General features: G+C 41.9%; 1 protein-coding gene across 12 annotated transcripts in view; it reads right to left on the bottom strand.

Moving 5' to 3' along the window:
* Nucleotides 1-24852, bottom strand: part of LOC144050745 (uncharacterized) — a 145168-nt gene that overhangs the window by 56154 nt on the left and 64162 nt on the right. For all 12 annotated transcript variants that reach the window (XR_013293919.1, XR_013293918.1, XR_013293920.1 and 9 more), the window contains exon 5: nt 518-607. Coding sequence is in view for 9 of the 12 variants with exons in the window: in XM_077564309.1 (XP_077420435.1) it covers nt 518-607 (90 nt within the window). In the remaining 3 variants the exon portion in view is untranslated. The remainder of the gene's footprint in view (nt 1-517; nt 608-24852) is intronic.

Raw genomic sequence — 24852 nt, 5'->3', positions numbered from 1 at the left:
CTTGAATTTGCTTGCAAGCTCACCACAGCTGAAGCAGCATGTGGTTCGGTAACCAAGGTTCATTTCAAACATTTGAATTATTATTTTTTTTGTTACATGATATTAATATTAGCGTAACATATTAATGATAGAATGTTTGATTGCACGATGAGTTCATATATTTTCAGCAAGGTTGGCTGATATTGCGCTAAAATAAAAGTGACAATTTTTTTTCCATTTTATATGCGATTACTGATTAGTACTTCCAAAAGTAATTAATTTAGCTGATTTCTTGATTTTAAAAGTAAGTTACTTTATTATTTTCATTCCGCAGCAGTTATCAAATGTTATCTTTTGAATACGTTCTTAAATAAACCGTACACATCATTTCCGCACTCTATCAAAAGTTTCAAAGTCACATAAATGAGGAGACACACATTTCTCACCTCCTTTTTTCTTTTTACTCTCCTGACATTAGTGTAGCGTGCATGTGTGTGTGTGTGTGTGTGTGCGTGCGCACGTGTGTGTGTGTGTTGACCTTTCTGCAACGATGGCCCGTATTCACTGGTTGTCAGCACACTCTCTGTCCTGGACCATCCATCTATGCCAGCGTCAGTCCTCCACCGGCCTATTAACACACACACACACACACACACACACACACACACACACACTGGTCATGGGCAGGCAGCGCACGTGTGCACATAAAAAACACCTTCCTTCCTCCCATGCATACAATCACGGAAACCTTGAAATCTGACACACACACGCGCACAAACACACAAATAAAGAATCCTCCATCGTCCCATTAGGTCAGAATGCTTGTGCTCTGCTTTGAGGCTTCGCTCAGCCCGGCTAGCCTGAGGGATCATTAGGGCCTCGACACACACACACACACACACACACAAAGTATGTTTTACTATCTTTGTGGGGCCATGTCATTGACATCATGCTTCCTAGCCCCTCCCCCTAACCCCAACCATCAAAAATGATTGGCTACCCCCATTCCTTACCCTAACCTCAACCATAACCCAATTCAAACCGAAACTCTAAAACCACGTCTTGACCCTGAAGAAGAGGTCTTGAGTTGTGAGGACCGGCCAAAATGTCCTCATTCTGTTGGTTAAAGACGTATTTTGGTCCTCACAATGTAGCATGTACAAGTACACGCACGCACGCACGCACAGTCCAGGTGGCCTGTTGTTATTTATAACAAAGAAAAAAACCGGCACAGCAGAACTAGATGACATCATCAGGCCCATATGGACTGTTGATGACAGTATGTGTGTGTGTGTGTGTGTGTGTGTGTGTCTATGTGATCATTTCTAGTATATTTCTGAGTGTGTTTAGATCAAAGTCCTCAGATTCCACCCTCACACGCACGCACGCATGCACGCACGCACAGACGCACACACACACACGCACACACACACACACACACACACATACACGCAGTGGTCCAGCAGGACGTCTGCAGGACCAGATGTTGTGGTTGAAGAAAACAACATGATTGATTGGCCTGACTGGCAATTGAATGCAGTGGATGTTTTTTTATTTTTTTTATTATTATTTTTTTGGGCCCCATAGCAAATAATGAAAATAAAAATAAATATTCAGGTAATATTTAAATCAGACTTTTATATTCTTACTGTTCAGCTGAAATTTGAAACACACCCTGAATGTCCATTTTTTTTTTAAATATTTTATTTCTTTATTTAATTTAATAAAACATAATAAACATAAGAAACCTAATTTCTACACAGGTCAGAGGTCAAGGTGAAGTCAAAGTGCAACTGCATACTGAATTTGAACTCAAATGTGGATGAAAGGATGTTTGAAAAGTCGTGTATGAACGCAAACCCGAGCAATAAAGCTGAGAAAAATCTCAAGTGTGCAGTTCAGTCCGACAAAATGATTTTTGTGTCAATCGTAGTGAAAACCTGACAAATGACTGACATGCTAAAATGCCTCCAGTGGCACTAATGTGACAGCGCAACTTTATTTCAAAACTTGAGAACGACATCAAATGGAATTTAAAAGCTCTTCATGGACTTAAGGAGCTTAAACTTGTGACATGTTGCTAACTTGCCACGCACGCACGCACGCACGCACGCACGAACAAAATACGTGACCTCACCAACAAACACAAGTGGAAGCAGAATAGCATTGATTTCACTACCCTTCAATCTTGTACAGAAATTTGGCATTTTTAAAGATTTGTCATGTTTTTTGCCGCATCGGTGTCAAAGTATAACATCGCTTCTTGTCATTGCACATGAGGTAACCATGAATTTGTTTTTTCAACCCTGCAATTTCCAGTGGAATCTGGTAGAAAACAGTAAAAAAAAAAAAAAAAACATTTATTGGCAGTTGTATCTGGAATGAAACCCATTTCACACAAATGATATCATTGAATCCACTAAATAATAAGGAAATTAAAAAAGGTCATTTATTATATTTATATATATATATATATTAATAATATATATATTATTATATTATAGGCAAAAAGTACAATTTGATGTCAACAGGGTATTATTCATATATTTTTGAACAAACAGCCTGACTTAAAAAAAAAATTTTTAAATAGCAAAGAAGCTCAGAAGGCTCATGTTGTGTATGTTTGCTTGCATTGCTCGCCGTCATGCAAATGAGGAGATCGATCGATAAGACAGTAAATACATAAATGCATGAATAAGCGCCTTTCAGGCGGCGGGAGTTCCGCTGCCGCAGGTAGACGACCCGTAATAACGGTATTTTTCCTTCTGCGCAGCAGGAGAGCAAAAACAACTTTTGGATCAATCTGGGTTGCCGTGACAACAGGAACAAATAGATGACATCATTGGAAATCATTTGAGACGGAAAGACTGGAAGAGGGATCACAAAGAGTTCACGGGTGAGAATATTTATAAAATAACAAAACGGTTTGGATTGTTCTGATCATTTTCACCGTCGTAACGTACGGCGACGACCGGCTGTAACGCGGATGCTAATGCTTCCTTTAGCCAGTCTATGATGTTTACGGAATATGTTAGCATGAAGCTAGTGCTTAGCAAGTTTTTGTTTCATTGTTTGGTTGAACATTTTGCTGTTTAAATGTATAATTGGCAGCGCGGTGAAGAGTGAAGAGTGCGCACTGGCCCGCAGTTTAGAGGTCGTGAGTCTGAATCCGGGCGCCAGGAAGCTTGGATGTTCTCTCCGCGCTTTCGTTCCCGTTTGAAAAAGGTCCTTTTCGGCTTCACGGAAGATCATAAGTGTGAACGTCGGTGTGAATCCTTGTCTGGATGTGCCTTGCGATTGGCTAAGAACCGCTTCAGGGTGCACCCGCGGCCTTTCGGCCCAAAGTGAGATGGGATCGGCTCCAGTTGATCATCTATGGAGGATTAGCGGTAAACAAAATGGGCGAGTAGCGGTTGGATTTTTTTTCTTCTGGGTGTGACAAAGAGCTTGAAGCAAGCACGCGTTGCATCTTATTTGGGGAACGGTGATGTTGCGTGATGAGTCTCACATTTCTTGCAAGAGAATAACAACAAGGAATACTTTGAAAAGCCAGTTTCAATAAGTATGGTGCGTTTTCACCTATCCCAGGCGGGTCAGGAAAATATCCTCCGCAAGCAACCCTGTAAAGACCTTTTAAGGTCATGATGGCGTCTTCTGTATATAAATGCAGGTTGTGTTGTGACGCGTCCCAAAGTGTCGGCTCAAGTTTTCCCGTTTTTTTGTGGCTGAGAGAAAGCAATATCCTCAGGGCCGTTTCATCACGCCACATCCAGCCCGGCTTGGCGTCGGGACCGCGGCCCCCATTGATCAACGCCAGCGGCGGGGCGACGGGACGGAGGGACGCGGCCGGCCGCGGACGCGGCGGCGGAGGCCTGCCCCGGCTCGGCCCGGCGCGGGGCCATTTGTCAACGTTTTATCTGATTGCGGAGCTATTGGATCTATCAGTCATCGCATATGAGCGAGGAGATTGACCTCCTCTTTGGGCATTCTTCTAAATTACAGGCAGCTGATATTGGAGTGACGGCGGCTGCCGTTCGCGCTGATCAAAGCGCGCTCACGCCGCCTCGTTTAGCGCCGCGTTGATTCGATTGCCCCCCCCCCCCCCCCTGAGCCCGAGTGCTTTCTTTCCTCCTCCCCTCTGTCGCTCGCCCCCGCGGGCGTGAGATTGCCTGGCGCGCTGACAAAGCACCTGCCAGACGCTCATCAAGCATCCCATCCATCTGTCCATCAGCCGGCCGGCCCGCTCGGACATCAACAGGTAATGTCTGCTGGCCGGCCCGCCGCCTGATAATGAAAGATAGGAAAACATCACACGGCCTGTCAGCCGGCGTTAGGCCTCATATGTATCCCACTTTGCAGCCAACATGCAACTCATGCATTGCTCTGCCACATTCCTTCCTGCAATCGGCGTCCTCCTTTGACCTCCGCCGCGACCATCCGTCATCTTGCCGCAGATCAATGTCCCCGCTTCCATTCTTTGCCCATACAGAAGAAAGAAGGCCCTTTTCGCAGGTGGCAAAAAGTGATGGGACTTAAGTAGAAGTACGGATACTTCGGGAAAAAGTTCGGATTCAATTCCTTAATACACGACTCTCAAATGTACTTCTGTACTTAAGTAAAAATGATTTTAAGTACTCGCCTGGCACACTCTGGGTTTACGTAGAAGTCATCTACAGACACTCTGGTTAAAGTGGAAGTACTTATTCCATTTCTGTACTTAAGTAAAAAAGTACAGGTTTTGAAATGTAGAGGTGAACTGAAGTAAAAAAAAAATAAATTAAAAAAAAGAAGACACTTGTATAACAATATGAATGCAAAATAGTTTTGTAGTGTAAAACCAAAACAAAAATGGTGTAATTAATTATAATTGAAAATTATAAGAAAAATGTAATAAAAGTACAAAAAAAGAAAAACTTCTTTGCTCTCAAAACTTAAGTGAAACAGTGCTTGTCCTGAAAAGAAGGAAAACCGAGTACCCAAGTATTTGTACTTGGTTACTTGCCACTTTTGTTCCTCCGCAACTAACGAGCGCAACGGCAGCGAGGCTATGTTTAGTTTCCTGGCAGACAAGAGTTGCTTAATTGCCACTTAATTAGCCCCCTTTTACCCACAACGCCGAGCCCACTTGGGACGAGCCTCTCATTAGCAGGCCAGAAAGTCAAATTCAAGCGCGTGAATTTCAAACATAGAAACACAATTACCAGCATTTTACAAAAGGTGTTGATTGGCTTCATTTTCTTCGCCGCTTTAAAGCCGCGTTTGGACTCTGCAGAGGTAGAACTCATGAATATCCCGTACGCTTACTTAATCAGGAGCAGGATTAGCCCCACTCAATTGTATTGTTCAATTTAATCCTTGGAAAAGTTGCAAGAAAAGTTCGACGCAACAAGTTAGATGAAGTAAGCAAAACGACAAGCACGGCTCGGCAACCTGAAGATATCCAAAGAAACATCTCCAAACACAAGTTTTAATATCCTAAAGTCAGGATAACACAGCGGGTGCTCTTTTATTGTTATTTATTATTATTTTTTGTATGTGCTGTATAAAAATTACGGCCTGACCGATTTAATTGGCCGATATTAGCACATTTTAAATTGACAAAAGATAGTCTTTTTTTCTGAACATATTCAAATAAAAATCCTAAAGATAATGACATTCAAACATCGGCAGGTTCTTTTTTCTTAAGTTACACCAACACTGAAGGACGTATTGCCAAGCATTCAAATGTTCAGGCAGTCATTCATATTTTTATTGTTGTAAGTGTCAAGTAACAGACCTAAAAAGTTATTTTGTTCATGAAATACTTTATTAATCAAACAGATATCAGAAAGTGACGGATTCGGCCTAAAAAAAAATTCCAAATCGGTCGTGTCCAAATAAAAACTCAACTGTTCTGCATTCCTGAAATCACTTAACTGTTGCAGAAAGGCAACATTTCTTTTTAAGTCCTCCTCGTATTTATGAAATCATCAACCTGCAGCCAACCAAAAATGCAAAACAGACGTCAGCTTACGTGTTACGTCAGAGCACTTTTTCACAGTTTCAAATATATTCCATACCATTTTTGCCCCTGAACCATCCATTAAGAATGACGAACTTTTCCTCTCCTTCTATGCAAGACATCATTCGGTGCCTTGAATGAATCTCAAGTTTTTCTATTTCTTGTAGTAAACTCACTTTTCCGTCACTGAAAGCATCGAACAGCTTTTGACGCTTTTGTCCTCAAAGCGTCATTTCCCGACAAAAAGACAAATTGTGCTTAATGCCTTTCTTGTTCAAATGAAATCCTTTGAGTGGTCTCGGTGTTTGCGATTATTGGCCGTGTCCGGAGGCCCCCCCCCCGAGGCCCCCCTCCAGTAACGGTTGGAGCCCAGCGAGCAGCCTCGCTCGCACCGTGGCCGACGTCGATACACACTGCGGCTCATCGACGTCGACCACGAGGAGAAGAAGAAGAAGAAGAAGAAGAGCAAACTGAGAAAGTTTCTCCTTGCTTCGCGTGACATCTTGGTGACAAGCAGCCATTTTTGAAGTGACTTTTGTTTACACAAAAGTAGTGCTTGGGCACCATCTTGCTGCATAGGAACTATGTTGACGTGAGAGGAGAAATTTCCTTGAGATGCCGTATTGTGGCAACTTGCTGCCAAGTAAGAAGTGAGTGGATGAGTTTTTGTTTTTTTTTAATCTAGAGGTGTCAGGTGATTAACATTTTGAATCGTAATTAATCGCATGACCTCAATAGTTAACTCACAATTCATCTGTTCTAAATGTAAAATAAAATGTACAATACAATGTTTTTTCTAAGCTTCATACTCTTGTTAACATGAAAGTGGAAAACAATACTAAACTCATAGAAATATGGCTGCATCTTCCAGTCAGTAATTTAATAATAATTCATCAAATTGAATTCAAATTAAAAAGATGTACTGTACTGTAAAAAACGCGTGTAATATTGATTTGTGTTGGGGTCATATTTCTGCCACTAGATGGCATAATTGCATTTGTAAGACATTGGTGCTATCCATCCATCCATCCATTTTTTTAACCGCCGATTCCTCACTAGGGTCGCTCAGTGCATTTTTCCTTTTCATATTAAGAGCTATCTAATCTCTAACATGAAGTAACGTGAAGCTCTGCCCATTTTTAAAATCGTAAAATACAACTAGATCCCAGCCCCCACAAATGTATGCAGCATTATTACATTTATTGCGTGGACATGTCGACTGCGTTGCGACTGGAATCCCCCCAGAACAGGCTTTCCGAGTAAGGGGCGGTCATTAATCGCACGTTAAAAAAATTTGTGGCACTGAAGGAACTTTAAATTAGCTCAAAATTAACGTACCAATTTTGACGCCCCTAATTGAAGCTAAAGTAGTGCTTTGTTGCCATCTAACTGACAAATGTTCACTTTTTTTGCACCAGGGATCAGTCTCGAGTACTAATACCTGTAAAGAGTGAGAGAACTTTGCTAATGTTTTTATACAACACCGTACTATTTCTCTTCATTAAAATAGGACAAAAATAATGGCGGTGTTCTTTTAGGGGCTGGTGAAATGCGGTGTGAGAAGTTGCAGGCCAAGCGTTTCATTTGACTCGCTCGGCTGCGCCGCTCGCCGGCTTCCCGTCGGCGCACTTGCGCAGATATCGGCAGAGTGTCATCGGGTCGAATGAATGAATGAAGCGCTCCGGCGCGGGGCCTGCCAAGCTGTCAGCCGCCAGCCGGGATGCATGACTGACAGCGCCTGATTGCCGCGTCTCAAAGCCGAGAGCGATGGAGGCGCCGCCCGCCGCGCGGGAGCCGTTCGGTCCATTTGTCGGAGGCGTGAAGCGCTAACTCGGGAAGGTGCGCGCCTTGTTAGCGGGATGTAGTTAGCATGTGCTTTGTTAGCAGGCCCACAAATCGACTCGGCATCACACGTCTGCGGCAGAAGAAGACGTTTGAGGCCGAGCGCGCCGACAGGTTCGCTTCAAACTTTGACCCCAAATGTCGACGGTCGGACGAGCCGCAAACGGGAAATGCGCACGTTGACGTTCTCGTCACTGCAACCTTAACCATTTGGACAATGAACTGCAAATGTTTGTTTTATGTTTTGCTGCTTGGATATGAAAATTCATATAAAGCATCAGCGCCACAGAACCTCATGCCTACAACAACTAACTAGTTGATCCGCGTAAGATGTGAGCGGTCGCCACGCCACTTTAACAAAAGTAACTAGACAGAACTAAAAGCCCAAAGGTAGGCTTAACATTCTCAAATGAAAACCAAGATTTCAATGTGTTTCGTTATCGTGAAAATGAGCGCCCAGCAGGATATTAGCGGTAATGCAGACGGCATCGCGGTGACAGCAACCGTCGTACAGTAAATCGAACCTTTCTACGAAAACTGCCTTCTTTTCGCCCATTTTGAGGTCTCCGCATGCCAACCACCGTTTAAGCTGTTCCAAAGTGTGTGTGTCGATTGAACCAAATTTCCTCGTTCTCTTCCGAAATGATGTGTACGCCCCCCCATGCATATTAATGAGGACAAGGTGACGTGATTGGAGATCGACCCGATTAGCACGATTGTGTGCGTAATCGCGGTCGTCGTTTGCTGCTCTGCTTTGACTTCACGGGTCTGCCGATGCTTTATTGCGTTTGAGGAAGCGCCGAGCGGCTGCGCGCTGACAGGCGGCGGCACGGAGCACTCGGTTTGTTCAACCTAATTTCATGTTAACATGATTGCGCACCCCCACAATGCCCCCCCCCCCCCCGCCAGCCTCCAATTTAGAGACGTATCAATATTCAGCTTTGTTTATCAACGTGACAGCTGCTGGATATTGCATTTTGCATTTTTATGTTTTCCTTTATAAGCGAGTATTAAAACATCATATATCTGCTGTTTTTTATGGGCTGACACGGAGAACGGGGAGGCACTGTTAATAGCCATAACACACACACACACACACACACACAAACACACACACACACCGACTTTAAAATAAACCCCCAAAATCTGTAATCCAACAGGCTGCTTCATGTTAACTTTTCAAAATCCTGTTGCCAGTCGGCCTGTCGCAAATCAGCATAAGCAATAAATGAAATCATTGCAAATAGCAAAGACGCTTGTTAATGAGTGAACTTCCCTACATTTTTTTTAGCTTTTGGGTCCAATTGCTCACTTGTGCTTGTTGTGAAGTGAGATGAGTTAAGTTCACTCGTATCGGATATTTTGCTTACAAGTCTAAACAAAAAAAAAAAAAAGTCTTTGATGGACGAGGAAGATATCACACACCGCGCGTGCACAATTTATCCTCTGGTTCTTGATTGTGGTCCCGAGGCGTGCGGAGTTCCCGAGGTCGTGATGGATGCGTCGTCTGATTCGTCCTGTGAGTGATGGAGCGCTAAAGCCCGTTTAGCTGCTTTAATATACTCGTATTAGCGCGCATAAATAACGAGCGTGTCCGCAAGCTAGCCATATTTGATTGCGCAGCAGCTAATGGGCTTCCGTCGCCACTCTCGCCGCCGCGGCTGCCCGCGACTCCCTCGGTGTCAGCGCGCATATCGGCCGGCATCCGTCCTCGTCAATAAATCAATTCACGACGAGAGAGTGCCAGAAGAGCTGCTTTTTTGATTTTGTTTCAAAATAGCAACACCCGTGTTGTACTGGTGTTTAAAACCAAGAAAAAAATCTTACGGAACTGAGTTTTAGGGTGGATTCTTTCACTCTATGACATCAACAACGACATGCACGTTTTCCCGATTCGAGTGTAAGGACCTAAACAGAACTTGCGTCATTGGGACTTAAAAAAAAACAACTAGTTTTAAGTCTGCTCTTTCAATGGCTGGTAAGTTCCACTGTTAAATATCAAAGAAAAATACAAACAGCCTCACCATTTTAACTGATGTCACACATTGTGCAGACTTGACAAAACTCCAGCACAAAATGGCAGCCCGTCATGTAAATGATTCACCCCACACACGTGGTGTACAAGAACAAGTCACAAAATGGCGACCTCCTGTGTAATCTAGAACATCTCGAAAAGCAAGAAAATAAACAAAGGCACTTTCCAATGTTTTTGTCATGAAGACTTGTACAAGAGTTTAGCAATGCTATCTGGTTAGCCACATGAGGGCTAATCCATAAAGCACTTCTTAGCATAGCCAGCAGCTCAAACACGCAACATTTCATTTTAACCTCAAAATGAAGTGATTTCGAAATGCATTCGTTTGCACATTTAGAGACTGACTTAGCCTGCTCCTAAAACATCAGTGCGTTGTGTTCACCTTGTTTACGCTCGGTAGCAGGCGGTACTATTTATAGTTAGTTGTCTGCTGATTGGTCAGAGTAGGTAAGTGTCAGCCAATCGTCCAAAAAATGGAGACGTCGCCAGATATTTTAGAGTGAATGTCGACTTTCGGTCTTTCGGGACAATTAATTAGCCTCTGCATTCTACACTTCAGTTGTCTTGACGATTCAATTGTGGAGCTTGCGTTTTTTTTCTCTGATACTTGTCTGCTGATTGGCCATAGAAAAGATCAGTCTAGAGACCTAAAGTTGACATTTTGATTTATCAGGGTTTTTTTTTTGCACAATCATAACCTCCTAATACAGTAGTTGTCTTTTAAATGTTTGTCTGTAATAAAGATAATAAGGCTCTATTTTACAGATCATTTATTTATTATTGCGGTGACCGCAGTGGCTAATTGTGGCTGCTTGTGCTTTGAAATGGCATAAAACAAGTTGACTTGTGAAAATTTGGCAGAATGACAAACGTTAAAGTTGACAACGCCAATTAAAGGTGTGAATGTGTGCATATCGTTTAGTCATTTTCATACACTTCCAGACTCATTGTGGCGTTGTCAAATCAAAAAGTCGATTTTTCGGGGGTGTTGTTGCGTTATTTAAACGAGCAAATTGTTTCTGATGAATTGTCACTGTGGCCCCTCCCATCAGGTACGGCATCAAGCAGGAAGGTAATAAGGCCCACATAACCTGCTCATGTGTACGTGCAGCACAATCAACTGGGTTGAGGAATTAGTGACCTGGAAAGATACGCTAGCGTTAATGGCAGCAGCCGCGGCCGGCGACGGCACCAATCGCGGCCGAGGTGCGGGGGGAGGGCTCGTCGGTGGGACGCACATAAAACGCCTTCATGATAATAAAAGAAGAGCCTCCTCTCTGACGGCTCATTGTTCTCACTTGCTCATCTCTTTTTCAGAATATTTTAGCATCGCAGACGCTTCTGTTTTTCATGCTAATTTTGCTGGGAAATGCTTTTTTTTGTCAGGGCCAAAAAACAAACTCAAAAAGAGATTCTCTGTGGCAGATTAGAGCTTTGTAGCTCATTTCCATCTGTAGTCACCATGGTAAGTAAAAAAGAACATTCGCAGAATATCCTCCCTTAATAGCTGAAAAAAGGGCTCAGTACTCAGAAGGTTGCAGTATTTCTTCGCAGAAGATAAAGAATACGTGCCTGTGAGAATTCGGGAAGAATTGTTCCCTACCACTAGCAAAAATTTGATCCCTTGCACGATTCTGTTTAGCAAACTGCTGCTTGTTGTAAAGTGAGTTGAGTGCTGGTATCTCAAATATTTTCTTGCAATTCAAAGTGAAAATCGCATCTGGAAAAAAACTCACAATTTCCGCTTTGCCAGCGTCTTGTGGCATCTTATATCAAAATTGCCGAAAGAGTTTCTAGTTCCTTGTGTTGGTTTCAATGTTAGGGTGGGAGTTAGGATTTCAAAATAGGGTTCTACAGTGGAGGTTTGGGTTTCAAGCCAATTTTTGGCTCTTAACTCTGACTGCCAAAGAACGTTAAATGACGTTTAGTAAAAACCTACGGAGGGCCGCCAAGGACGTTAAAAGACGTTCTCCAATTTTTTTTTTTTTTGGGGAAACGGGTGGAAGAAAGCCTTGCCCAGCTGTGGTGAAAGTTTCAAGCAGATCTAGTTAGCCTAATGACTATTTTTGGCCCCTAGATGGCAGCAATGACTCTCTTGACAAGATTGGCGTCAGTAGAAGACGTGAGGTGGAGCTAGAGGGGACAATGGCTGGGGAAGGGAAGAGAACATGGCGACCGATTGCAAGCAGCTCACGCTCGAGCTTTTTTTTTCAAAGACGAAAAGCATCGACCAACGCTAAAGAGCACATTGATGACGACGATGATCATCATCGATGATGATGATGGTGACTCCGAGGTTGACGCTGAAGTTGCAAGCGTTGACGCGGCGGCTATGACGACATCATAAAGGTTCACCGGGCTAGCGATGCTAACACCGGAAAACGCGGAGCACAACCGAGCACGCTCAGGCGGACGACGAAGAGTGCCCCGAGTCCAATGCATATTCATCGGAGAGGAGTGTGTACAGTCTGCTACTTGCTATTCCCCGGAAAAAAAGGCCGTCAAGAAAGTGTAACGTCTGCACGCGAAAGGAGCCATCGCAAGTGAAACGTATCTGTTGTGCAAATCCTGCTGCGTCTCCTTGCACGCATGGGAGCGTTACAAAAAGAAAAACTGTATTTGAAACATCCACATAATTGTAAATAGTACCACAGTTGCACACATTTGTAAATAGTTTGCGAAATTGTTTTGTCAGATTGTTACACTGTTGAATGGAAATAAACGTATTTTGCAATCAAAAAACACTTTTTCATTGTTGGTGAAAGCGTTTTACAGAAGTAAAGCACTATTTAGGTGTTTGTGGCATAATTCATGGACAAAAAGAAGTGTACAATTCACTAGAGTGCATGAAATAACATCGTTTCACAAAAAGCTCTTTTTCTCCGCTTTTTGTTTCAAAAGAGAATTTCGGTGAAAGTAACCATTTTCTATTGTTGATTACTGAAGAACGGAATAAGGTAGAAACAAACTTTTTTTTTCTGATGAAAGATGAGAGTTCAATCTTTCATTTGGTAGTATGTGTGTTTCCATAGTCCAAACACAACATTTTCTGTGGACCTTGAAAGATCAGTCAAAATGCTTAAATCGGCTGGCACTGGCGACGTCCCGTTTCTGAAAACGTCTGGCAGTCAAAGAGTTAAATTAAGGTTTGAAGCTAGGGTTAGTTAAGTAGTCACTAATAGATGATACAAGGTGACATAGTTCGCTGGTACCAAGATTACCTCAAGCTTTGTTTGTGTGTAAATGAAATCCCTCAATTTATGTCCGTATACTTCCTTGGTGCCAGGATGACCACAAGATGGCGGCAAAGCAATCATGTTTTCTACATGAAGCGCCTCAATTCACTCCAACATAAACACGTGGTGCCGAGATTTCCACAAGATGGCGCCAGAGTACGACTTTTATTGCTTTGGTTTTTGCACCAAAAAACACCAAATAAAATCAACTGCAAATAACAGAAGAAAAAGTGAATTCACATACAGACGCAAATTCTCCACATAAATTGTATTACTCATGCATATGAAAGTATTAAATTGAAATCGAAACAGGCTGTTGGTGTGAATTCAAATGCATTTCGCTAACTTTCCCCCCCTAGAAAGATGAAATCTGTTTAGGTCGAGGGATGAAGGCATCGGAGCCGCGAGCGCAAATCCCGTCCGACGTGCTTGCAAGCGTGTTGACGCATACGCCTGCCGCATACATTAAAATACGTCCAATTAGCATTTCAAATGAGCGGGCGACCCCGACACTAAAAAATGAAAATGCAATAAAGGAGAAATATGGCCAGGGCGAGGAGCAAATTAGTCTTGATGAACAAAGAGGAACAAAGTGATGCGTTTTTTTTTTTTTTACCCTTTTTTTTTCACGCCAATTTCCAAGGCCTCTCCAGATCAGCCCCTCCCCCTTTCCCTTCCTTTGGTGTGCAATTAATATGAAGTCATTAAATTTGAATGAGGCTTGAAGCACGCACACTTGAAGTACACGTGTCAGTATTTGGCAGCAAGAAAGCGCAAGAGTTGTGACTTTGTGATGAATAACGGATGTACATGATGAGCTATTTACTCGGCTTCACTGCATTGATTGACACATCAAGACGTCCGCGTTTATTTATTTTTTTAGGCCCTTTTTTTTTTTTTTTTTAAGGAGTTGAGGCCCCGCGTCAAAAGAGAAGTTAACATTTCAAACTGTTCAAAGTGAATTTGAGATGAGACGGCAGTAAAAAGACGTCACTCCGGCTTTGCCAGCCAGAGACGCACGTCTTCACTGCCGCTGTCGGGATGCGCCGTCCCGGTTCCTTTTCATGGATGCGCCGTCCCGGTTCCTTTTCATGGATGCGCCGTCCCGGTTCCTTTTAATTGCCGCAAACCGAATTACACACAGCGGCACACTTTGGGCTAACTCGCTAGCAAACTAAATCATTGGCCGGCCCATTATAGTTTCTTCAAACATCAAATCAGGGGTAGGGTTTCAAATTATGGTTTCAAGACACACGATTAGGGTTTCAAATTTGGTTGACAAAACACAGGCGAAGGGTTACAAATTAGGCTTTGAGGCAAATGTTAGGGATTCAAATTATGGATTAAATAAATGGCTAGGGTTTCAAGATAGGGTTTGAAGCCAAAGTTGGGGGTTTCAAACAGGGGCTAAAGGTTCTAGACTAGGGTCAAGGTATCAAGTTTAGATTGTAAACCATTATTAGGGTTTCAATTTATTTATTTATTTATTTATTTTTGTACAAGGATTAGGGTTTATAGCCAAGGTTAGTTTCAAATGTCTTTCAATGACTTTTAAAGTTGGGTTTCAAGCCAAGTTCAGGGTTTCAAACAGCGGTCTGGGGTTCAAATTAGGGTTTCAAAGCACAGTTAAGGTTGCGGTTTCAAAAGAGGGTTGAAGTTTGAAATTAAACTGAGATTAGGCCTTCAGATTATGGTTTCAAACCTGGATTAGGATTTAAAATTCGAGTTCCAAGACTCAGACAAGAGTTGGAGTTTAAAACCCTGTTTAGGGTTTCAAAATGGGGTTCGAAGCAAAGGTTTCAAGTCAGGGTTTCCCTTCAGGGTTAGGGTTTCCAATGAGTCTGTGGAGCTTGTGTTAGGGTTTCAAATGAGGGTTTGACATTCGATCATCATTCAAATACGAGTGGAACCGACTCCCAAAAGCAAATGCCACATTTCTCCTTTCCTTTGCCCTTCCCAATCCCGCATTCAATCATCCCGCCGGCGCCGGTGCGGCGGAATTCCCGGCGACCGTCGGCACTCGCGGGGGCAGGCGAGGCGTGAATGTGAGAGGAGAAGCGCGGCGGCATTTGCCTCCGAGGTGGGCCGACGTCTGCCGGCTGAAGGGCGGCGGCGAGGGAGGCGGAAATGGGGGAGGGGCGGTTTGGTTCAGGGTTGACATCGAGGTTCAAAGTCAGGCTTGGGGTTCAAGCCCAGGTTAGGCTTTGAACCCCAAGTTAGACTTTCAAATTAGGCTTAGGGTTTCAGAGTGTGAAGCCACGGTTCGGGCTTCCAATTAGGGTTTCAATCAAGATTCAGGCTTTTAAATTGGGCTTCTATTTTTGTAATACAGTGTTAGGCTTTTAATGACCACTTTTTCCCCCCAGACCAGTACAAGTATTCACTCTGAGTAGTCAATGTCGGATGGTATCTGCAGCCTTCATGAGTACCCGATACCCTACAATAAGGCCGGTATCGGCCTGAGACGATACCTGGCATCAGCACTCGCAGTTATAAATAAAGGCTTGGTGCTTCAAACTAGTGTTTCGAGATGAGGTTACGGTTTCAAACAAGGGGGTAGGGTTTTAAATTCCATTGATCAATTTTGTTCCTTTCTAATAATCAGCTGACAAATATTTTGTTTGAAACCTCCAATGATTCCAAGTTCATTTTGGAGGTTTGGGTTATGTTTGGGTTTGGGAAAATTAGGATTAATTGATGTCAGGATTATGAGGTTGGGTCAGCGGACCTAAAAATTTGAAGAAGCCTCGGCCGGGTTAGCTGCGCTGTACATCCCTTAATGTGTTGCCTGCGCGTGCATCACGTTAGGTGTAGAATATGTGTGTTGAGTATGAGTGAGCTGGAAGATGGCAGCCGGCTGGGCTAATCCTGGCACGTGAGGGACGCGGCCCGGCCCCCGGTGTCACCGGGACCTGCCAGGTCCTGACGGAGCCGCATTGAGGCGCCCGCTTAGTGTCAGTCGTCGGGTGCCACTCAGCGCCCTAATCGCCGCCGTGACTGACGCCCGGGTCCTCGCCTTTGATGGCGGCGGTAGCGGCGGCGGCGGCGGCGGTTTTAACCGGCGGATCATCGGCGTGAGCCAGCCGGCGTGCGGCGAAGATGAGGCTTCTGATCCAGCTTAGTATAAAGATGATGATGATGATTACCTTCACATGTGCCATGTAAATACATCAGCCAGAAAGTACTCGCAGGTTGTACTTAAAGTACAAATACTGAAATCAAGCTTAAGTAAAAGGACTGTCAAAAGTAAGTACACTCCTTTACTCATTTCATGCATTTGTTATTCCGGAAAATGAAAGTGACTTTCATTTTTTTTTTTTCTTTTTTTTTCTTTTTTCTTCAGGAGAGCTTAGTATTGTTCATTCGATTTGACATCATCATTGCTCTCCTTTTTTTTTTAAAAAATCCAACAAATCAATTAAAAAAAATTTAATAAATGTTTTTTTTTTTTAAATACATATACATATATATATATACACATATACACACATATATATATATATATATATACCCTTTTTTTTGTATGTGGGTGAGTAAGTGTATGTGCGTGTGTGTGTGTGTGTGCGTGCGTGCGTGCGAGCGTGTGTGTATTCATCAGTTCACCTAAAGCCCATTAAAAAAAAATCCCATACTAATAATATAATATAATAATAAATTGCCAGATGCAGAAACATCAATGTAAGTTATCACGATGTGGTGGCTCTCGCTAACAGACAGAATTAAGTATCCGGAATTAGGTTAAAAAAAATTCTATATACGTAGACCATGTTTGTGACATGAAAGTGACTTTCAATGTGTAAGCCGCAACACACACAAAAAACAAATGATATATATTACATATTGGCATACACGGCATTCTGCCTTTTAGAAACATTGCTAGTGCTAATGCTAGCAGTGAATGGGAAATCCCGTTGGCAGGCTAATGGGAAATTAGCATCCAGTTCCTGCAGTGATATTCCTTCTCATAACCAATATTCACACACAAACGCTATAGCAACGTATACAAACAGGTAATATAACAATACAGGCAAATATATTGACTAATCTGTCAAAAATATTAATATTAGTTAGCTCAATCGCAACGTTCTTCTACTCCCTCCAATTTTAACACTAGTGCGTATTGGCGTGCATGCACTGCCCCTCGTCTCCCGGGGTATAAATTATGATATATATTATGTTATATATATTCCACATTACTTGCAGTATTTGCACCATTTAATGTTAAATATCATCTTTCCCCCATTCATTTTCAACTGGACAGACATTGAACTTGATCACTTTCCACGCCCACTTCCATACATTTAACTTATCATCTGATACTGCCCGGCGGCACGCTTGGAAAAGTGCATTGTCTAGTAACCAGAAGGACATCATTTCATAATTTAGCTCTCAATTGACTTCATAAGCATTCAGCTTTCAGCACTCCCACACAAATTGCACGTCTAGTTCAATGTATTGTTTTCATTGTTACACATTTTTTCTGTTTGCACTTTCAAAAGTTGCCGTTCATAAATGAATAAATACCAAATTTTGAAATAAGTGAATAATCATGTTTATTAATCGTGACAATTTGAACGAAATCACCACATCATTTAATTGTGGCATTTTGCTTTTTTGTGCAAGATATTTTTAGCAAATGCTATTTTTCCTCAACTATCTTTAAAACATATCATTAAAAACACATAAACATGTTTGAGTTTTTTTTTTTTTTTTGGACATCACAATAAGGAAAGTTGATTTGGGACACGAGTGCTTTGTGTTACTTGGCATTGTCGTGGACTTAATGCATTTGCGTGTACAGTAACAAACGATTAGCGTTTCCGTGCTCTCCACCACTCGGGGACCAAAAGAGATGACAAAGCCAGAGTTACACAGTGTGTGTATTTGTGAGTGTGTGCATGCGTGACTTCCAGAGTGTCAGAAGGCGGCAAATCTGAAGTACACATGTAATCGTGCGATTATGATAATTCACGTCAAGTGTCATCTTAGGTGATATCCTTCCCTCGTCGCGTTTGAGTCCGTCAGCCGCGAGCTCGTCGGCGGGAAATCTTGACAGTCACGCTCGCAACCAGGAGGAAGTCGCTCGCTCGCCCGCCCGCTCGCCCGCTCGCTCGCTCCGTCTATTTTCACAAAAGAGACGCACGCGCATAGTGTGGCTTTAAAATGTTTGAGGACGCCTCATGTTTGGTCACTGGTAATTGTTGAACAAACGGAAGATAATCTCTCAAAGTTTGCATGGTTATCAGCAGCCAATCAATCGAGAGATTAGCACCTCAGGACATGTAGTTGTGTAGCTTCTGTCCTTCAATGACATCAAAAGATTGGATTTCGTGCCTTGCCGTATGAACGGCAGCTAAAAATCCAACACATCAGGGCTGGGTTTAAAACATGGAATAATCCATATTGAATTGATTTTTTTTCTTTCATAATGAGTCATTAAAAAAACGTAACATAAGCTTTGATCTGATCTTCTGTGTTTATTTAACGCAAGTCGAGAAGCAGAATACAACACGTAATTTGTTTCCATCGAGATTGCTTTGCCTCGACATGGAAGATCTTCTTCGCCAACATGTAGCAAGCCACGGCACTTTTTTGGGGGCTACTTTTATGTCCATAAAATCCCATCTTTGGCTAAAAGAAATGTCAGCGATTTGCGTTTGAAGCAGTTGCAGGCTCAAACTGCAATTGTGACGGGCTTCAATTAAGGTTGCGAGGTGTCTGCTTTTTAATGTAGTGCTTATAATGAAGCATTAACTGGTGTCACTTTGTGGGCCGCTAACGGGCGCGCTCAGTTCTGCTTGTCTGCATGATCACAGTTCGGGCGAGGAAGTCAATTATAATGAAGGCCGAGATGGTCCAATTAGCGTTAAAAGCAGCCGAGTGCGCTGCCGGCTAATTAGGTGTCGGCGTTACGGCCGCGTCTGACTCCGCCTTTTTTTCGGCAGCGTGACATGGATGACGGGAATATTAGCCTGAAAGCTATTTCTTTTTTTCCCCCTTCCAACCATGGTTGAACCTCTTTGTCCACTTCCCAACCCGACGACATTCAATCGCCCGAGGCCTCAAACAATGATTTGACGGCGGAACATCCCACTTCTTCACAAGCCCGCCCGTCTCATCCCACTTTTTCACGTGAGCATGAGGTTATGGAATGAATGATAAGATGAGAAGGCGGGAACAAGAATGCAGGAGATGAATTGTGCAGTGGGAGGACAAGGTTTTATGGAGGAGGCAGGGGGAGGAAGTGGAGAAATGGGAGGAGGCAGCGCTGCACGTTGGTACGGAACCGGATTAGGGCCAGTGAAGAGAAGAAAAAAGGTTGGCGGGATTCTGACTTTAAAGGGAGAATTCTCACGATATTCTGAGAGTATCGTGAGAATTGTCCCTTTAAAGTCAGAATTTTGAAATTACTCAGAATTCTGAGAGTATCGTGAGAATTCTCCCTTTAAAGTCAGAATTTTGAAATTAAAGTCAGAGTTCTCGCCTTAAAGTCAGAATTCTGACTTTATTCTCAAAATTCTGACTTTATTCTCAAAATTCTGACTATAAGGTGAGAACTCTGACTTTAAAGGGAGAATTCTCACGTTACTCACAGAATTCTGACTTTGTCAGAATTTTCACTTAAAGTGAGAATTCTTACATTAACGTCAGAATGACTTTCTCTCACTTTAATTGAGCGTTCACACTTTATCCTCAGAATTCTGACTTTAATCTCAGAATTATGCATCTCTGACTTCCCCCCCACAATTCATAGCTCTACGTCACAAAGTCAGAATTCTCACTTTAAAGTCAGACTTCTGAGATTAAAGTCAGAATTCTGAGATTAAAGTGATAAAGTGAGAATCCTGCCAAACTTGTATTTTCTCTTCACTGGCCCTAATCCTCTTGCGTACGTTGGGATGAGGCGCGAGGAAGTAAGGAAATTGTATGCAAGAGTGAGAGTTTATCAACAACAGCAAGTGTCCCATGAGGATGTTTCGGATGAGATAGGAGGAAAAAAAACACTTCACCCCATCTTCACTCTCTGCTCACCTTGCATACCACCACCCGCACTCCCCATTCCGGCAGGTTTGTTAACCTCTCCCCGTATGCTTCCCAATTGCCAATCCCGCGCTTCCTTCCTCATACTTCTCACACTTCTTCCCTTTTGCAATTCTCTCTTCGCGTTTCCTCCCACGAGACGTCAGACTTTGGAAAGTGGACAATTAAACCAAGCAATGAGGAGAGACAAAGAAAAAAAAGGAGATTAAAAAAAAAGCTGGAAGGGTTTTTGATGGCTGCTTTAATTTGAAAGAGTGGACATGAAGCTTCTTTCTTTTTCTTTTTTTGTACATAAAAGAAATATGTGAGCAAAGTGAGTTTGATCTTGATGAGCTTTCACACGCTCATAAATTATTAAAACCCCTCAGACTTTTTTTTAAGGGTATATTTTTTTGTGCTACCAATCAAATGTTGAGTATGAATATAAAAGACGACATATTATGAGAACCTGACTTCTTTAAAGAAAAGATTTTTGCTCTCTGGCCGATACAATTTGTATTATTATTGGAAATATTATTCATAACATTGTTCCTTTAAAAAAAACAAAAAAAAAACAATAATATTAATAATATATGCAATAATATGATCGGACCCACATATAATATACAATATTGTAATAAGGTACTATTAGTCAGGCTAATGCTAGTGTAAAAAAATAAATAAAATAAAATAAAATAATAATAATAACGATGATAATAATAATGTACTTGGTTGTCTAGAAATTGTATTTTTCGTTTATGTTGTTGGTTCAGTTATTAAGCGGTGTAAAAAAATTAATGACAAAAAAGATAAATTAACCAATACAAACACATTTATTCTTTCATTTACTTAGAATAAAAATAAGATGCCACAATAAATCAAAGGGATTTTTTTTATTATTTAAAATTAAAAATCAAGCAAATAAATTGATGAAGTGATTTGGTCAGGATTGTAATCAAGTATGTTTACCCCAATATAATCTGAACTGAATATTAGATTACATTTGAAATATATTTCTCCGAATGATTTCAATAAAAAGTATCCAACCTTGAAAATGAAGGATTTTTGCAACCTTCCCCAAAATCGCAACAATTTATGATGTCAGGATATGAGTGACTTGACACGTGAAGTCATACAGTCGTGTGTGCGTGTGCATGTGCGTGCGCGCGTGTGCGCGTGCGCGAGTGTGTTGGCTGCTTTGCAGTGGCGACGAGCGATGGATTAAAGGATGAATGCGTGATTTATTAGCTGCCGCTGTCACACTGCTGAGATGGATTACTACATGTTACCTTTGACCCCACTTACCAAGCCCCAGCCTGGTCGCCGAAGTGTGTGCGCGGACGTGTGTGTGCGCGGACGTGTGTGTGCGTGCCGGCCAGCTGTAATCTTGTGACAGGATGAGACTGGTTGATCAATGGCCTAATGAACAATTTGTTTGGTTGGACCAATAACAAAGTGGGCGGCGCTGCGGGCTAAAGTCAAGAGTTTCTCTCAAGAAAAGCAAACACTTTTCAACTTGTTTACAATTTACAGAGTACTTTTCATGTTGATGCTTTTGAACAAACTTTTGATACACGCATTGGAATTCATTTTTTCATGCCTTTGTGTGTATGTACTGCTGTTTTGGTTAGCAACACTGTTCAAATGAGCTAATGGAGTCCGCTTTTTAGCACGTGTAGCAGTCAATGACCAGAGAAAATGATGACATTTAAAATAACAAAATGTTGCCTTTCATTATATTTGATTATGATGACTTTTTCATAATAAGCGTCATTGCTGATTGGCTGGAAAAAGTCCAAAAATGGTTTTGACGTCCATTTGGACATTTTCATGGTAACACTTTAAGTGCATATTTGACAAATGAGACTTTTTCTTATATAATTATCACCGTGTGTAAGATGATCTTTTTTAAAGAAGGATCCAACCATGGCAGAAACACATGAGCAGTCTTCTGTTAATCCAAAAATAAACTTTACAATGATTTTTTTGCCATATTTTTGTCAACGATTGCGGTTTATTAGTACTTTTGTATGCACTTATTTTAAACAACCATTCTGTTCATCGGAATGTCATTCTTGAAGTTAAATCATTCTTAAATGATTGTCCGTTGTGAAAATGTTGCTTAAACTAAATTCAATTTAGTTGTTTATGTCAAAGTCAAAGCTAAAATTCAAAGAATTGCACTCGAGTTGTAGAGTCCAAAATAATCCTCAAAAATTAACATCAACAAATAATCACCTTGAATCAATTCAACTGACATTATCTCGAAATCGAGCTTTTCCACGTGTGTGCAGAAAAGCACTTTAGAACGTGGCGAGTAAACCGTAATATTGTAATATTAATTTTTCATTTACGCTGACATGCATCACGTCATTACGCGGGAAAACATTAAAATGTTTTTGTCCTCATAGCTGAACGACGTTAATCATGGAAAACCAAATCAGCTGTGATGGCCCACAAGCAATAAAAATCCAAACCAAAAGACGTCATATTGATACGAGGCGCGCAATAATAGAACATAATATGCTTTGAACATTAAATAAGACTTTAATTGTCGCCAAGGTGATGTAATTGAAAGTGCATTGTGGGGGATGACTGTTCTTTATTTTCATACACGTGTTGCTTTATTTGTGTTTTATGATTGAATGTGCTCTTAAGTGGTGGAGATGGATTTATATGCGAGTCGAGAATGTTGGGGGTGAGGGGGGGTGATGATGGAGGGGGGGGGGGGCGCTGTAACGGAAACAAATGCGTCCACATTGACAGCTGTCCTCCGTATGAGGCACAAACATGCACACATCAAAATGAGGATCCCAAAATTACAAACTGGACATGTTTGGACTTTGACAAAGTGACCACTTGAGGATCAAACCTGAAGAGAACGAGCATTTTCCCTTGTTAGATAACCGCAACATTTGTTATTTATCAGGAAAATCTTCATTTTGTGCTTGGAGTTTGTGACGACGCGTCTCGAGACATATCATCAATGCGAACGTCAAATAAAAAAATCCATGTAAAGGCTCGACGTGGACGTTTCAAAAGTTGGACTTTTGATTTCTCCCCAAAATTTAAATGAAGCCATAATTAGCCTTAAAAACCAAAGCGCCTTAACTGGAGCAGGTGCTTTCATACATAACGTAAACAAGGAAGCTAATCCAAGGTTTTGCTAACTAATTAACCCTTGGCTAGTTACCTTCATCCACAATCAGCCAAACCAGAAAACAAATGAAAGAGATTCAATACAGAACAAAAACATGAACACAAAGTTGTGTGAACTACTAATGGACTACAGTTGGTACGGAACTTACTGTATCACGTAGATTTAAAAAAATAGACAAACTAAGATGTAAGTAGATTAGCAAAGCAAGCATGTCAGTGAAGAACGGCATGGATTTTTAAAAAAAACATTACAGAAATTGGTATTAATCATATTTGTTCATTTCTGAACTTATTTGCTCCCCAAAACATATAAAAAAAATATATTTTAAATATTGCCATGGTCCCAAAAATGTATTAATACATTTGTTTGTTTTTTTAAGCTAGAGCATACGGAAGGCTTTGATGCAGCCACTGACCTGAAGAGGTCGCTTCAAGCAATGGTAGTTATTACAAAAACGGGTGGGAGCAGAGTATAAGAGATCAACCAGGGCCATCTTGCAAAAAAGCTCTCTTCCCCACTGTTTTAAGCAGATTTGTGAATAATGATAAAACTTAGCTATACTCGAATGCTAATTGCCGCAAAACGGAAACAGATGGAAATGTTTCTGATGAAAGAAGAGATTCTAATCTAGGTTCCATGTTTTTATAGCAATAGAACACAATATTCTTTGAAGCATATACTAGTTAAAAAATATTTTGTTCATATGATTTGAGATACATTTTGAATTCCCTGGCGATATTGTCTACAAATGACGTCCAATGAATACTTACCGTAACATTTGCTAATTGCTGTGCTCGTCACGATGTGACACTTATGGATTTCCCAGCATGCCGTGCTCGGGGGACAATAGTAGCCGAGGGTCTTCGGGCTCTCAGATTCTATTCGGGTGACGCGGCGGCGGTGACGGGGCTGGCGCTTTTTAGATTTTGATTTATGTTCTGGGAAAGCCAAAATCAAAGAATCCATCTCGCGCCGCTTTACGGCAGCTCGCGATGATGAATGCGCTCGTCCAAGGCCAGCTGCCGCCCGTTTTAATTGCTAACGTAGCTGCTCATTGCCACAGTTTGGATGCCGTCTGCCCATCTCACCCACCTTCCCAAAAATCTGCTCATCTTTGCTTGGGCTACTATTACATAAAAATTAAGCAAAGTATTTTGTGCGCAAGTTCTACCAAGTTCGTGGTCGCAATTTAGCATTTTGTGGCCACAATGTCATTTTTCATGTGCAAGGCACCGCCGATTTGCGCTAAGCGTCTGCTAAATGATTCACGAGGCGGCCACTGGGAGCGCGGCAAGTTAATGGCTCACGTAATGGCCGCCGACTTTGAAGTGTAAATTCCGCATGTATTTTTCATGTTGGAGCAAAATGGCAGACGGGGATCGGATGCTCCCAAAAGTGCTCGTCGATTTTTGGGGGATGTTATCCCCCCCGAGGGAATGCTAACCACATGTACGTCCGTCAGCTAATTGCTCAAAACAGCTCATGTGGTAAACACGTGCTGTAAATAAACATGTAAATAAATCAAAAGGCTTCGTGCGCTCCCCGAGAATCAATGATGCAAAAACAAGCGAGGCAATAA

Source organism: Vanacampus margaritifer, chromosome 4 (assembly GCF_051991255.1).
Source record: "Vanacampus margaritifer isolate UIUO_Vmar chromosome 4, RoL_Vmar_1.0, whole genome shotgun sequence".
Classification (NCBI taxonomy): Eukaryota; Metazoa; Chordata; class Actinopteri; order Syngnathiformes; family Syngnathidae; genus Vanacampus; species Vanacampus margaritifer.
This window is presented reverse-complemented; position numbering and strand designations above follow the sequence as displayed.